This window comes from Dipodomys spectabilis, unplaced genomic scaffold, assembly GCF_019054845.1.
Source record: "Dipodomys spectabilis isolate Male_0828 unplaced genomic scaffold, ASM1905484v1 ptg000286l, whole genome shotgun sequence".
In the NCBI taxonomy this organism is placed as follows: domain Eukaryota; kingdom Metazoa; phylum Chordata; class Mammalia; order Rodentia; family Heteromyidae; genus Dipodomys; species Dipodomys spectabilis.
The window spans coordinates 604,034-618,445 of record NW_024870963.1 but is presented as its reverse complement, the minus strand read 5'-3'; the positions used below and the strand labels follow the sequence as shown (position 1 = coordinate 618,445).

General features: G+C 41.8%; 2 protein-coding genes across 2 annotated transcripts; both read left to right on the top strand.

Moving 5' to 3' along the window:
* Positions 1-2,113: 2,113 nt before the first annotated feature.
* Positions 2,114-3,224, top strand: Rnase12 (ribonuclease A family member 12 (inactive)). The gene is made up of 2 exons (XM_042701114.1): positions 2,114-2,190; positions 2,667-3,224. The coding sequence occupies exons 1-2, from the start codon at positions 2,157-2,159 to the stop codon at positions 3,140-3,142; spliced, it is 510 nt and encodes a 169-aa protein (XP_042557048.1). The 5' UTR covers positions 2,114-2,156; the 3' UTR covers positions 3,143-3,224.
* An 8,271-nt stretch (positions 3,225-11,495) lies between these two features.
* On the top strand, positions 11,496-12,083 carry Rnase11 (ribonuclease A family member 11 (inactive)). The gene has a single exon (XM_042701069.1). It carries the CDS (start codon positions 11,496-11,498, stop codon positions 12,081-12,083), a length of 588 nt encoding a protein of 195 aa, XP_042557003.1.
* The last annotated feature ends 2,329 nt before the right edge of the window (positions 12,084-14,412 follow it).

Sequence of the window (14,412 nt, the reverse complement as noted above, 5' to 3'; positions counted from 1 at the left end):
TGGAAAGTTCCCAGGAACTTGCATCATCTTCACATGAATCCTTCAGGGATGAACTGGGGTCAACAGCAGCTCTGAGGTTGCCAGTGGTGGTCAATGAACTCCCAGCACAAGGACAAGGCACTTCATGTCTCCCCCCAGTATTCACTGCTTTGCATTAAAGGACTTCTTCCTTTGATCAATTTTCTAATTCCTTAGCTATTTCAAAGAAATACTTGTCCCACACTGCTAAGTCAGACTTCTCACTTTGGGTTTCTGGTACCCAGAAACAAGCTGGCTCCCTGTTTCCTATTGCTCATTCTCACTCTAGTCTGGGAGGTAGAGCCCCTTCCCTATGCCATCAGGATTCAAGAAAATCAAACTGGCAGCCAACAACTGTCACCTTGAAAATAGACCATGGGCACATTTAAACTAGTCTTAGTACTGTAGTGTGTAAAAGCAGAATGGAGTCAGCTCACACCTGTAATCATGGCTACTGAGGAGATTGATATCTGAGAATTATGGTTTGAAGCTAGCCTAGGTAGGAAAGTCCATGAGACTCCTCTCTCCAAAAGAGCCAGAAGTGGAGCTGTGGCTCAAGTGGTAGAGTGCTAGCTTTAAGTGACAAAGCTAAGGTGCAGCACCCAGGCTCTGAGTTCAAACCCCTAAAAACAAAACAAAACAAAAACCCAAACTTCAAACAACTACACATTCTCCTGCCCAGCCCTCCTGGAACAATCCTTGTCTCTCTGGGCCCTCCTTGTTGGAAACTTTGTAGTCACCACTGAAGATGAGCAACGGGATCCCAGGACTTGGGGGAGGAGGAGATAACATTGCTGAGGAAGATGAGGGAGAAAAGCAAATCCCATATCAGTGTAGCTAGCAAAAGGGACAGTGAATCAAGAGGGCCTGTGTTTATGGATGGCAGGAGCAATGGATACACAAAGTGAGGTTAAGACTTTTTTCTCTTCTGCAAGGAAGGGTTTTTAGAAAGTTTGTTACAACCATGTATCCTAGTGGTCAACATAATTAGAGAATAAAGAATGAAGCCAGTCAAACCCAGCCATTGGCAGGAAGGTGAGGCAGGGCACAGGCAGACACAGTACCAAGGAGAAGCAGGAATAAGAAGCCAGGATAAATGGGTTACTCCTTTTACTTTTCTGAAGCTAGATTGAGAAAAATGTGTACATTGACTTGAGCAATTTTACTAAGCCCTTATGTGCTAATTTCCCATGTTGCTTCCCAAGTAGAGACTCACTTGAGGATCTTTTAATATCCCCTAACTCAGACAGACCATACCCAAGTAAAGCAGAATTGTGTGTGTGTGTGTGTGTGTGTGTGTGTGTGTGCTGATACTGGGGCTTTAACTCAGCCTTGGCACTGTCCCTTAGCCTTTTAGCTCAAGCTAGTCCTCTATCATTTGAGCCACAGCTCCACTGGTAGCTTTTGGTGGTTAATTGGATATAAGAGTCTCACATACTTTCCTGCCTGTGCACCATGATTTTCAGATCTCAGCCTCCTGAGTAGCTAGGATTGTAGTCTTGAACCATTGGTGCCTGACTTAAAGGAGGAACAACTAAAAGATTTAAAAAAACAAATGAACAAAATCCCCAGGTGTTTTTAATATTTAGATGAGCTAATCATGTTGCCATGATTTTCAGAAGCCCATTATGGTGATGAATACCAATGCCAGAGGGAATGTTTTATCTTGGTCTAGACACTACATGTGAATGAAATTTGTTAAACCTGGAACTCACGGGGTTCCCCACTGAGACTTGGTGAGGCTCTTGTTACCTTATAATTTCACTTCTCTACCTTAACTTTTCTGCAACTTGCTTCTTTGTGAATGAAATGAAAATAATAGTTCCTTCACAGTTCTATAGTAAAGACTGGTTAAAAATTTAGAAAATGAAAAATACTGTGGCTGGTGCACATCAGCACTTGATCATATGTTTTGAAGAGTCCGTGCTGGTTTTATGAGAACTCAGTTCAAACCTACCTTCTTCACTTTTCCCTCTGAAGCAACTTTCTTCCTTCTCAGTGGCATCTAAGCCCATTACCCACAGGTCCCTCCCTTTCTGCTCTTTCTGTCCTTCCCGCATTCAATCAGCTTCCTATCAGTTGCTGTCAGGAAGCAGACAGTCACAGGGGATTTTTCACAGCTCCATGATCACAAGGTCATGCTACCTGTGAGAGCAACTGCAAATCCGGCAGGTGAGTGGAGCTTGCACAGACTGGAGCAGGGATAACTCTAGAAGAGATTGGGGAAGATCAGGGAAAAACAGACGAGTATATTATACTAACTGCGGAACTGGGTGGGATTAGGGTTGAAAAAAATCACAGGAACAGATGTTATTCTGCAATATAGATTAACTAATGTCTATGTATCCAATTCTACATGAAGCATTTTGAAAGCTTTGGGAGAAACAGATCTGCTCACTAGCAAAGTGCTAGCGACAGAACAAACACAATGGAATCCAGGAGAGAAACACCAAACTCTAAGCACTGAAATAAGTCTGGAAAGATTTTCTTAGAGAGCTGTACCTCCAGCTAGATCTTGTGAGGCAGACATGATTTTAATTAGCAGTGAAGAGGAAATGAAGCAGCCTGAAAAGACAAAGGAGCAGTCAGGGCTTGGAGGCAAAACATCTGACTATTCTCTGTGCCTTTCTGTTTCTCTTACTTTCTAGGAGTTAAAGGCAGAGATGTGAAGGGGATTTTACCTGTGATGGTGCTAATGGTGATCATTTTCTTGCTACTTCTGTTCTGGGAAAACGAGCTGAATGATAATGTTGTGATGACATCGTTAGAACACTTGAATGTAGACTACCCTCAGAATGGTGTTCCTCTAAGGTACTGCAATTATATGATCCTCCAGAGAGGAATAAGAGAACCTGACCACGCATGCAAAAAGGAGCATGTCTTCATCCATGAGAGGCCTCAAAAGATCAATAGCATTTGTACTTCTCCCAAGAAAGTGCCTTGCCAAAACCATTCTACTGTATTATGCTTCCAGAGCCAGACAAGGCTCAAAATGACAGTCTGTCAGCTTATTGATGGCACCAGATACCCTGCCTGTAGGTACCATATTTCCCTCACAACAGGGTTTGTGCTCATCACATGTGATGGCTTTGGGCCAGTCAATTTCCAAGGATATATTGAATAATTTGAGATCAGTGCCTGAGTCTGAGACCTTCTCATCTCTGCTCAGCTGCTCTGGGACAAAGCTGAACCATGGACCAGCGGTAATGCTTTGAGTGAAATGAATGGTCAATTTATCCTTCCAGTATTGCTGAAGTGCAATCACTTTGTTTCAATAAAAAAAGAAAAAAAAAACTTTACTGAATTAAACCATAAACTCTGTATGTGCTTTTATTTTTTTATCCTTGTCTTTGAGCCTTGAGAGGAAAGCTGTGGAATTCAGATGAAATGAGGGAGAAAGACACTTCAGGGGAAAAACTTTAGGGAGATCATTAACCCCTTCTAGTAATCTAGATAAACACTAATTAAGTCAATGATCTACGCTATTAAAAATGAATGCAAGGATTGAGTGGGGGGGGATGGAAGGGGGAGGATTGGAAGGGATGGGAAGGGGAAACAGAGGAGGCTTGATAAGAAATGTACTCATTATCTTGCCCATGTAATTGTAACCCCTCTGTACAGTATTTTCATAATTAAAAAAAGAAAAAATGTAAAAATCTTTGATAACATAAACACCTACATTTTGAAGACCCAATTTGACAGAGGAGTGAGTTGGGCAAGTTGTACTAGCATAGTGTGAGATGGATCTTTTTATTTAAAATCCTAACTTCATGGGTGCTGATGGTTCAGACCTGAAATCCAAGCTACTCAGGAGGCTGAGATATGAGGATCTTGTTTCAAAACTAGCCTGGGCAGAAAGATCCTGTGAGATACTTGTCTCCAACTAGCCAGCAAAGAGCTAGAAGTGGAGATGTGGCTGAAGTGAGTACCAGCTTTGAGCAAAAAAAGCAAAGCAAGAATGTGAGGCCTTGATTTCTAGCTCCAGTACTAGCACAAAGAAAAAAAACTTTATACACAAAGGATTGCATTAATTTTTTTTAAAGTGTTGCATTATTTCTCTTGATTATTGAGGTTTGGGCACACTCCTAAATTTTGTGCCTGAGTAAGTGCCTAATCCTAGCCTGGGCTTAGATGTAGAAATCATTGGGGTCATCTCTTAGGGTCTTTATTTTTTTCCTTTCTTTCTTTTCTTGTGTTAGTACTGGGGCTTGAACTCGGGGCCTTGGCAACTTCATTCACTCAAGGCTAGCATTCAACCACTTGAGCCATAGCTCCACTTCTGGCTTATTGGTGTTTAATTGGAGATGAGAATCTCACACATTTTAGTGCCCAGGCTGGTTTTGACCCTTGATCCTCAGATCAGCTAATCAGCCTCCTGAGTAGCTAGGATTACACATGTGAGCTACCTGCATGTGAATCTTAAGGTATTTTCTGAAAATGGAACACACACTCATATTGCATGTATTGTTCTACAGCTCCTCTGTCCCTTGAAAAAAAGAGAAAGGGGATCTAAAGGAATCTGACTGATGAGAAAGCACTTTCCTTAAACTGGAGAGGATGTGGATTTTCCATGGAGGGATTGAGATGCTCAATGAATTCAGTATTTCTCCTTTGTAAAACTCTGGAGGGAGTAGAGCAGACTTTGAAGAGATCACTGACTCCTTTCCTCTTTTGGTGCTTGCAACCTAAGTCGTTTAGTTACCTCATGTTCAGTGATGGGCCTAGTAACCTTGAAGCAGAGGAAAAACAAGACAAGGAGTGTCTTGTAATTCTGGAAATTTCAAATCCTGTATTTTGATCATTAGTTTCCTCATCTATAAAGTTAGAGGTTTTAACTAGATGATTTTGGAAGTTTGTTTCAACTCAATTACCCTACCATTCTATTTTTTTTAGGTAGTATAGAAACTAGTATTTGGAATTAGTAAGAAATAAGAATTCTGGGGCTGGGAAGGTGGCTCAGTGGTAGAGTGCTTGCCTTGCATGCCTGAGGCTCTGGGTTTGATTTCTCAGCACCACATAAGCAGAAAAACCTGGAAGTGGTGCTGTGGCTCAAGTGGTAGAGCACTAGCTTTGAGCTATAGAGCTCAGAGTCAGTGCCCAAGCCCAGAGTTCAGGCCACACAACCAACAACAACAACAAAACAGTTCCTTGGCAAGTAAAGGCCAGCTTAGAAGATGACTGGTTCTTACCAGTGGCATTTCTTAGTGTGTATGACAGGAAAATCCTCACAGGCGAGTGAGCCAGAACTGTCATGAAGGGTCACCAGCTGCAGTGGAACCTTCTGAGAGACTACAACTGCTGTGCTGACCATTTGGAGTTCATTCAAGGACATATCAATTGACCTACACCCATAAAGTTCATCATTTAGAAGCACCAAGTTCTAATTGCCTGCTTAGGTTTAGGGGAAAGGAGGGTAACATTCATAGCCTATTTTCTTTGTTTTATTACGTGTGTGTACATGCACACACTCACACACGTGCACACTCACACACATGCATATGTGTGTGAACCGGTACTGGGGCTTGAACTCAGGAATTGGGTACTGTTCTTTAGCTTTTTCTTTTTATAAATTTTATTTTATTGTAAAGATGTTGTACAGAGGGGTTACAGTTACATGAGTAAGGTAATGAGTACATTTCTTTTTTTGTTTGTTTTTTGGTTTTTTGGGGTTTTTTTGGGTCCGGTCGTGGGGCCTGAACTCTGGGCCTGGGCGCTGTCCCTCAGCTCTTCAGCTCAAGGGTAGCACTCTACCACTTGAGCCACAGCGCCACCTCCGGCATTTTTCTTTTTGCTTATGTGGTGCTGAGGAATCAAACCCAGGGCCTCATGCATGCAAGGCAAGCGCTCTACCACTGAGCCACCTTCCCAGCCCATGAGTACATTTCTTGTTGAGCATTGTTACTCCCTTCTTTGTTTTTCTCCTACTATCCCTTCCCTCTCCCACCTCCCTAACTCCTCCCCAACCTCGAAGTTGTGAAGTTCATTTGAGTATCATTGTTATAATGGGTCATCCTGTGTCCTTGTTTCCACATTTTTTTTATTCTCTTTCCCCTCCCTAAATTAGATAAATGTTTATACAAGATGCAAGTTACCAAAATCAAATGCAATGATAGCAGGGGATATACCATAGAGGGAAGAGTATACAAAAGAAACAAAAAAAAAAATCACATAGTGCATTAAAAACAACAACAACAAAGAAAAACCTCTTGTGTCCATATCTTGGGGTTCATTTCGCTTAGCATAATCTTATATGGTCATATGTACATAGCTTTTGAGCTTTTCTGCTAGCTTTTTTATTCAAGACTGGCACTGTACCACTTGAGTCACATCTCCATCTTCACATTGGCTTTTTGGTGGTTAATTGAATTGGGGATTAGAAGCTGACAAACTTTTCTTGCCTGAGCTAGCTTGAAACCCTCATCATCGGATCTCACCTGAGGTGCTAGGATTAAAGCCATTAGCCACTGGCCACTGGCTCAGTCACAACCTTGTGAATAGGCAAAACTCACCTCTCTCCATGCTTCTTTCACTTAGAATGGCCCTTGTTCATTTGAGTTACCTTATTCATTTCTCTGTGGGAATCCTATTGTCATTGTGGTCCTCTGGACTTTGAGTGTCACCAAGTGAGCAAACTCTTCAGTATTGAACAGAAAGTGCACAAGCACAGGTGGTCCTTAGCATGTGACATAATTTACTAGGTAACACTTTGAAATAGGTAAAAAGTGTTCTTTAGGCCCTTCCTTGTATTTCCTAAGCTCTGACCCCTTTTCTTGCCCCATCCCTAGGCTTTATTGACCTTTCTTTCCTTCTCAGCATCTTCTCCTCTTTTCTTCTTCCTAAAACACGTTTGCAGATAAATGCATTTCGATTAAAATGCAAGTAAAGCCAGGCACTGGTGGCTCACACCTATAATCCTAGCTACTTAAGAAGCTGATATCTGAGAACCACAGTTTAAATCCAGCCTAGGCAGAAAAGTCTGAGTGTCTTATACCTAATTGGCCACAAGAAGCAGGAGGTGAAGCTTTGGCTCAAGTGGTAGAGCTCCAGCCTTGAAGGAGAAAGCCAAATGAAAGTGCAAGGCCTTGAGTACAAGGCCTGATACTAGACAAAAAAAAACAAACAAAAAATGCAAGTTAACTGACCAATCTGATGGACTCTATCCTTACAGTATTTTCATTCACTAGGAATCAAAATCCAATTCAAATGAATGATTATATTTTAAACATTTGTAGTTGAAGGGCTTATGGGCACCTATCAAATGTAACACAAACTTCCAGACAGCTGTGAATTCTGCCCACTTGAAAAATATCTTTTAGAAAGCCTAAGAGTCTGCACTGTGTTTCCCTCTCTAATCCTTCTGCTTCTGATGACCACTTCATCACTAATGTTAAAGGCAAGGATGTAGAAATTTAGGAAACAAAACTAGATACCACCTCTTAATTTATTTAGTCCTGAGGCTTGAACTCAGGGCCTGGGCACTGTCCCTGAGCTTCTTTTGCTCAAGGCACTTGAGCCACATTGCCACTTCTGGCTTTTTCTGTTTATGTGGTACTGAGGAATCAAACCTAGGGCTTCATTCAGGCTAGGCAATTACCACTAAGCCACATTCCCAGCACATTCCACTTAATTTTTTTATGGCAAAACAATGTAAAATTTAATCCCATAGACTATGTATATTCAGAACAAGAGATAATTTACAAACAAATATCCTTAATCCACTAAATTCTTAATAACCTATTAGTAATATATCAATAAACTATTATTGCTTACATAGTCTTGAGGCTAAGTCTTTGTGCTAATTTTACATATAAGATATTTAATTTTGTATTATTATTATTTTTTTTTTTTGGGTCCGGTCGTGGGGCCTGAACTCTGGGCCTGGGCGCTGTCCCTCAGCTCTTCAGCTCAAGGCTAGCACTCTACCACTTGAGCCACAGCGCCACTTCCGGCTTTTTTCTTATGTGGTGCTAAGGAATCGAACCCAGGGCCTCGAGCATGCAAGGCAAGTGCTCTACCACTGAGCCACCTTCCCAGCCCCTGTATTGTTATTATAAAGGTGATGTACAGAAGGGTTACAGGTAACTGTATTCTTTACCTGTAAAGAGTAAAGGGGCAATGTCACCCCTTCCCTCACTCTCTCCCAATTTTTCCCTCCTGTCCCCACCTACAAGTTGTATACTTGATTTTCAACATAGTGTTTAGTGAGTGCCACTGCTGCATTTATTCATCCTTTGCCCTTCCATTTTTTTTTTTTTTGTCGGTCATGGGACTTGAACTCTGGGCTTGGGCGCTGTCCCAGGGTTCTTCAGCTCAAGGCGAGCACTCTACTGCTTGAGCACAGTGCCACTTCAGGTTTTCTAGTGGTTTATTGGAGATAAGAGTCTCATGGAGGGCTGGGAAGGTGGCTCAGTGGTAGAGCACTTGCCTTGCATGCATGAGGCCCTCAGTTCGATTCCTCAGCACCACATAAGCAAAAAGAAAAAAACCGCAAGTGGCACTGTGGCTCAAGTGGTAGAGCACTAGCCTTGAGCTGAAGAGCTGAGGGACAGCGCCCAGGCCCAGAGTTCAGGCCCCACTATCAGACCCCTCCCCCACTCCAAAAAAAGAGTCTCATGGACTTTCCTGCCCTGGCTGGTTTTGAACCATGATCCTCAGATCTCAGCCTCCTGAGTAGCTAGAATTACAGGCATGAGCCACCGCTGCCCGGCTGCCCATTTCTAGGCTCCCCATTACCCTCCCAAAGACAGATAAATGAACACAGAAGACAAAAAGAAAAGAAAATGAAAACAGCAACAAAGAAAAAAAACCTCTTGTTTCTGTTTCCTGGAGTTCATTTCGATTGTAAGACATTTTAAAATCATAGTTAACAAAGTAGTTCATGTGTACTTAAGAGTAACTTATGAAGTGAGGGCTGTTGGATGTGCTGCCTGTAATCCTAGCTGCTCAGGAAACTGAGATCTGAGGACCACAGCTTGAAGTTAGCCTGAGCAGGCAAATTCATGAGACTCTTATCTCCAATTAGTCAGCAAAAAGCTAAAATTGGAGGTGTGGATTAAGTGATAGAGTACTAGCTTTGAGCAAAAAGACAAACCACAGAGCAAGGTCCTGAGTTCAAGCTCCAGTACACATGCATATGCATGTGCACACACACACACACACACACACACACACACACGTGCACACACACAGATCAATTGGGCTACATGGTGAATTCTGTCTAAAGTAAAAATAAAATGAATAATAGGAGATTCAGAAAAATGAGAAATCAATTTGATAGACTTAAATGGTGAGAAAATCTTTCCAAGTGAGAAGGGATCTGAATTCAGCTTTGAAGGACTTTAAGAGACAAAAAAGAAAGGCACATAAAGGGAGAGATGGCATAAAGTATATCAGAAGAAAAAATAAAGGATCACTTGGATTGACCAGAGCAGGTTCCTATGGCCAAATATTGACAAACTATGAAAACTTGATTGGGATGAGAGTAGGTAGAGAGCCTTGACTGTGGGATCAGATTAGACTTCCTCTTTCAGGCAATCAGAAATATCTCACAAATTCTAGCCAGTCACCTGTGATAGTTCACATCTGTAATCCTAGCTATTCAGGAGGAGGCTGAGATCTGAGGATTAGAGTTTGAAGCCAACAGTGCAAGAAAGTTCAATTAACCACCAAAAAATCAGAAGTAGCGCTGTGGTTCAGGTGGTAAAGCACCATCCTTGAGCAAAAATGATAAAAGGCAGAGTCCAGGCCCTGAGTCAAACCCTAGTACTGGTGTGTGCATGCACATACATACATATACACACACAATAATAAATTCTGAGATAATGCCATTATACATGGTTCTTTGAAGGAACTGGAGAGACAAGAACTAGAAAAAGTAAGGGTGATATTGGAGGAGACACTGCATAAGAGAAGGAAGCTTTTACAGTTAGGGGAGGGAAAAGAAGTAACAAAATCATTCTAGAATCATCATGGTAAATAATCATCTTTTGGGGATTCTCATAAACTTAAAATAAAAATTTTCTGTTAGACAAGCCAGTTAGGCTGGCAACAAATATTGCTGAGAAACTAGTATGTATAGTTCTTTTATTTGTCAGTCATGGAGCCTGAACTCTGGGCCTCGGAGCTGTCCCTCAACTCTTCATCTCGAGGCTAGCACTCTACCACTTGAGCCAAAGCACCACTTCCAGCTTTTTCTGCTTATTTGATGTTGAGGAATCGAACCCAGGGTCTCATGTATACAAGGCAAGCACTCTACCATTGAGCCACCTTCCCAGCCCTAGTATGTACAGTTCTGTGATAATGTGAACAGTAATTATAAGAAACTGTTCCAGCTCAAGGATTTGGTCAGCCTCATAAAGAATGGAGTGGAAGACTGACATGTGCCAACTAATTAAAATAAAGAAAACAATTCTATAAAATGACACTCAACAACATAATCTGTACTGTAGGCTTTCAAAAAAGAAAAGGTATCTCTTAGATTTAAATAGAAATCAAAAAGGTTTCACAGAAGAGGAAGTAGAGTACTTCCTGAGTCACTGAGATTCTGACTACCATATGGACACTCTGTCCAGTTCTCCACGTTCAGTCTAGGCTCCCATTGTCTCCTATGTCACCCTCATTCAAATCTCTCTGCCCTTCTCTTGCCCCTCCTTCACTTAGTTCCAACCAATAACAGAAACTCCTAGAATATCAGCAGTTTCACTTCTAACCCTGCTACCAGCTGGAATCCTTCACTACAAGATCCATCTGCCAAAGGACCTGGTAAAGACACAGATCTCATGATTGAGAATAGGTGAAAAGAAATGAGAGATGAGGAAATGTCATTATGTGTTTATTTGTTCCACCTTCCAGGAACTGTGTGGGGCTGTAGGAGACAGAAGAAGTGGTAAGGGATATGTAGGGTCAGATGATAGAGGCTCTTCTGGGAGACTATTGACCCCACTAATAAGAGTGTAATCCTAGTTAACCAAGATCACAGTTCAAAGCTAACCAGAGCAGACAAATCTGGTAGACTCTATCTCCAATAAACCAGCAAAAAGCTGAAAGTGGAGCTGTAGCTCAAGTGGTAGAGCACCAGCCTTCAATAAAAAAGCCAAGTGGGAGTATAAGATCTTGAGTTCAAATCCCAGTACTGGCACACAAAAAAGGGAGGAAGGGAGAGAAAAATGAAATAAATACTTGCTTCCAGCACTTTCTACTTATCTCAGTTTCTTTTTTGAGATGACTAGACTGAAGTTAAGTGAAGTGGAGTGAATTGTTTATAAGAGGAGAAGCAGGGATTTTAACATGGACAGTCAGACCCACAGTGGACTGTCCTTTTCCTGTATCATCCTTCCATGAACATACATAGTTGTTTTACATCTAGCCTGACTCATGGGAATAATTGGCATAAGGAAAAGAAAACTGTCTCCTAACTGTTCTTGTTTTTATCTTTATCCTTTTATCTTTACTGCAGAAGAGACTGCAGTGTATCCACGATGGAGACCTTTGTTCTGCTGCTGCTTGGCCTGGGGCTGGTTCTTACAGGAGCTTCTGGAAACATATTGGAGATAATGAAGGAAGAATTTGCAAAGGAAGAAATGCAATCTTCTGTGGCAAAAAGTGGCCATTTGGAACAGACTGTTGAGGTATTAATGAACTTCACCCTGTTCGATCAAAATACCAGCATGTCCAAGGTTTTTCCTTCCTCGCTACTGACATTCAGAAGATCGCATTTTAGCACCCCCAAGGGAAACATTCTGGGTAACCATCAAGAATGTTGCAACATAACAGTCTGGAGGAAACTTTTAGAAGCTAATAGGTCCTGCAGATTGAGAAATAACTTTATCCCTGGCACCATGGAAGTGACCCACCATGGCCACACGGCCCCTGGATGCGAGTGTGGACAGAACCCCATCATGAACATCTGGGAGAGCCCAGAAGTGGAGAATACTATGTGCCAGCTCTCTACGGGCAGACAGTCCAACAGATGCCAATACCACAGAGTTACCTCGCTAAAGAAGATGTTCACGGTGCTGACAGGTCATTCTCTGATGAGCTGGTTAGTTAGTGGTTCTAAACTGTAAATGTTCCAGTACTTTGAGACTTGGGTCTGTATGAAGGACATGCTCATGCTCATCATTGTTCCTTTCTTTCTATGATTCACCCCCATCCCTAGGTACTCTAGAAAACCCCATTAAGTATATTAACTGGAAGATTGGAAAAAAAAAAAAAACCTCAAATGGAATAATTCCATTAAAAAATTTGTAACTGATCCCATAATGTGGATGCATTTTTCACTTTTCTCTGTCTGTCTGTCTCTTTTTCAAACACACACACACACACAAACACACACACACACACACAAACACACACACACACACACACACACACACACACACACACACCCCTGAACCAAACTGAATTCCATCCTAGCTCCACTATAAAGCCAAAAAGCTGAGTTAATCTAACTGAACAAAATTAAAGACAGAAAGTCTGAATTAATATAGCTAACCAAACTTTAATTGTACTGCTAAAGAGATCATTCAGAAAGGTAGTGAATGAGGGTGGAAGAAACTGCTGCTCTTCTGTGTGTCACTGACCACCCATGTGGGAGTTGCCTGTCCTCTAGGCCCTGCAAGAGGCTAAAAGACCCTTTGATTTAGCTGCTACCCTTAGTGCCTACAGCTCAAGGGCCTGTAGTGTCCATCCTTCCCCCATAGATGGGTGCTATAAAGAGAAAAAATAAAATTCTTGTTTTTGTTGTTGTTGTTGTTGGTGGTGGTGGTGGTGGTGGTGGTTGTGGAGCTTGAGCTCTGGGCCAGGGTGCTGTTCCTGAGCTCTTCAGCTCAAGGTGAGTACTCTACCACCTGAGCCATCAGGTGCCACTTTTGGTTTTCTGGTGGTTTATTGGAGATAAGAGTCTCACGAGGGGCTGGGAAGGTGGCTCAGTGGTAGAGCGCTTGCCTTGCATGCTTGAGGCCCTGGGTTTGATTCCTCAGCCCCACATAAGCAAAAAGAAAAAAGCCGGAAGTGGCGCTGTGGCTCAAGTGGTAGAGTGCTAGCCTTGAGCTGAAGAGCTGAGGGACAGTGCCCAGGCCCAGAGTTCAGGCCCCACGACCAGACCAAAAAAAAAAAAAAAAAAGAGTCTCACGAACTTTCCTGCCCTGGCTGGCTTTGAACATTGATCCTTAGATTTCAGCCTCCTGAGTAGTAGGATTACAGGTGTGAGCCACCAGCACCTGGCTTCTTGTCATTTTTTACTCAAGCAAAATATTGTTATTTTAAACCTGTGAAAGAAGAGTGGCATACTGAGGAGAAATAAAGAAGTTAGAAAAGGTGAGGATTAAAATTCTATACTAAGTGGTTGGCAGGATTGGAAATGATCCTGTCATTTGCTGATATAGTAATATATGTCTTCATGGTTCAGCACTCTGCATAACCTCTGATCAGTTACCTTGTTCATTGATTTGAGTTTGTATGTGCTTCCGTTTCTTCCTCTGAAACCTTTCCTCTATCCTGAGACACTCTGTGTATAGTGATCTAATTTTTCATAAATGTACAAAAATGAACAGATGTCACAAATGTAACTTTTTCTCTTCTTTTTTCTTTCTTTTTTTAAATTATTCGTGGGGCTTGAACTCTGTGCCTGGGCGCTGTCCCTCAGCTCTTCAGCCCAAGGTTAATGCTCTACCACTTGAGCCACAGTGCCACTTCCAGCTTTTTCTGTTTATGTGGTGCTGAGGAATCAAACCCAGTATCTCATGCATGTAAGGCAAGCACTCTACCACTAAGACCCCTTCCCAGCCCCCATTTTTCTTGTCATACACAAGTTGGTATGTTTCCCCAATGTTTTTTCACATTTGGTACAGAATCCTCATTATATTGGAACTACAAAATGGACAATCAATCAGTATGTAGCAATACAACATTTTGGTGACTTTGAGCTGTTTTTTATCTTGTCATGTGATAGCTATTTAAATCAACATTTGCTGGGTGTTTGGCCAAACAAGTACGCAATTAGTACACAGTTTGCTCTTGGTAGTGAAAGGAGGGAAATGCCTAAATCCCCAAAGTCTCTGTCATTTCTTTATTCCATTGGTAGTGGGCTTTGAACTCAGGACCAGGGTACTATTCCTTAGCTTTATCCACTCAAGGATGCTCTCTACCACTTTATCCACAACTTCTAGATTTTTGCTGGTTAATTGGAGATAAGAGTTTCACTGACTATTCTAATCAGGCTACTTCAAACTGTCATTTGCAGATGTCAGCCTCCTGAGTAGCTAAGATTACAACCAATGCCTGGCTCATTTTCTTTTTTTTATTTTAGTAACATGAAAACAAACAAATAACAATATTAAGCCCTGCCTAGTACAGATTTCTTTCCTTACCAGAAAGAAGATTTTTCTTTGATCC

Coding starts and splice junctions, on each gene's coding strand:
- Rnase12 (XM_042701114.1), top strand. CDS start 2,157: ATGCTACCTGTGAGAGCAACTGCAAATCCGGCAG. Junction 2,191..2,666: donor AGCAACTGCAAATCCGGCAG/GTGAGTGGAGCT, acceptor CTTACTTTCTAG/GAGTTAAAGGCAGAGATGTG.
- Rnase11 (XM_042701069.1), top strand. CDS start 11,496: ATGGAGACCTTTGTTCTGCTGCTGCTTGGCCTGGGGCTGGTTCTTACA.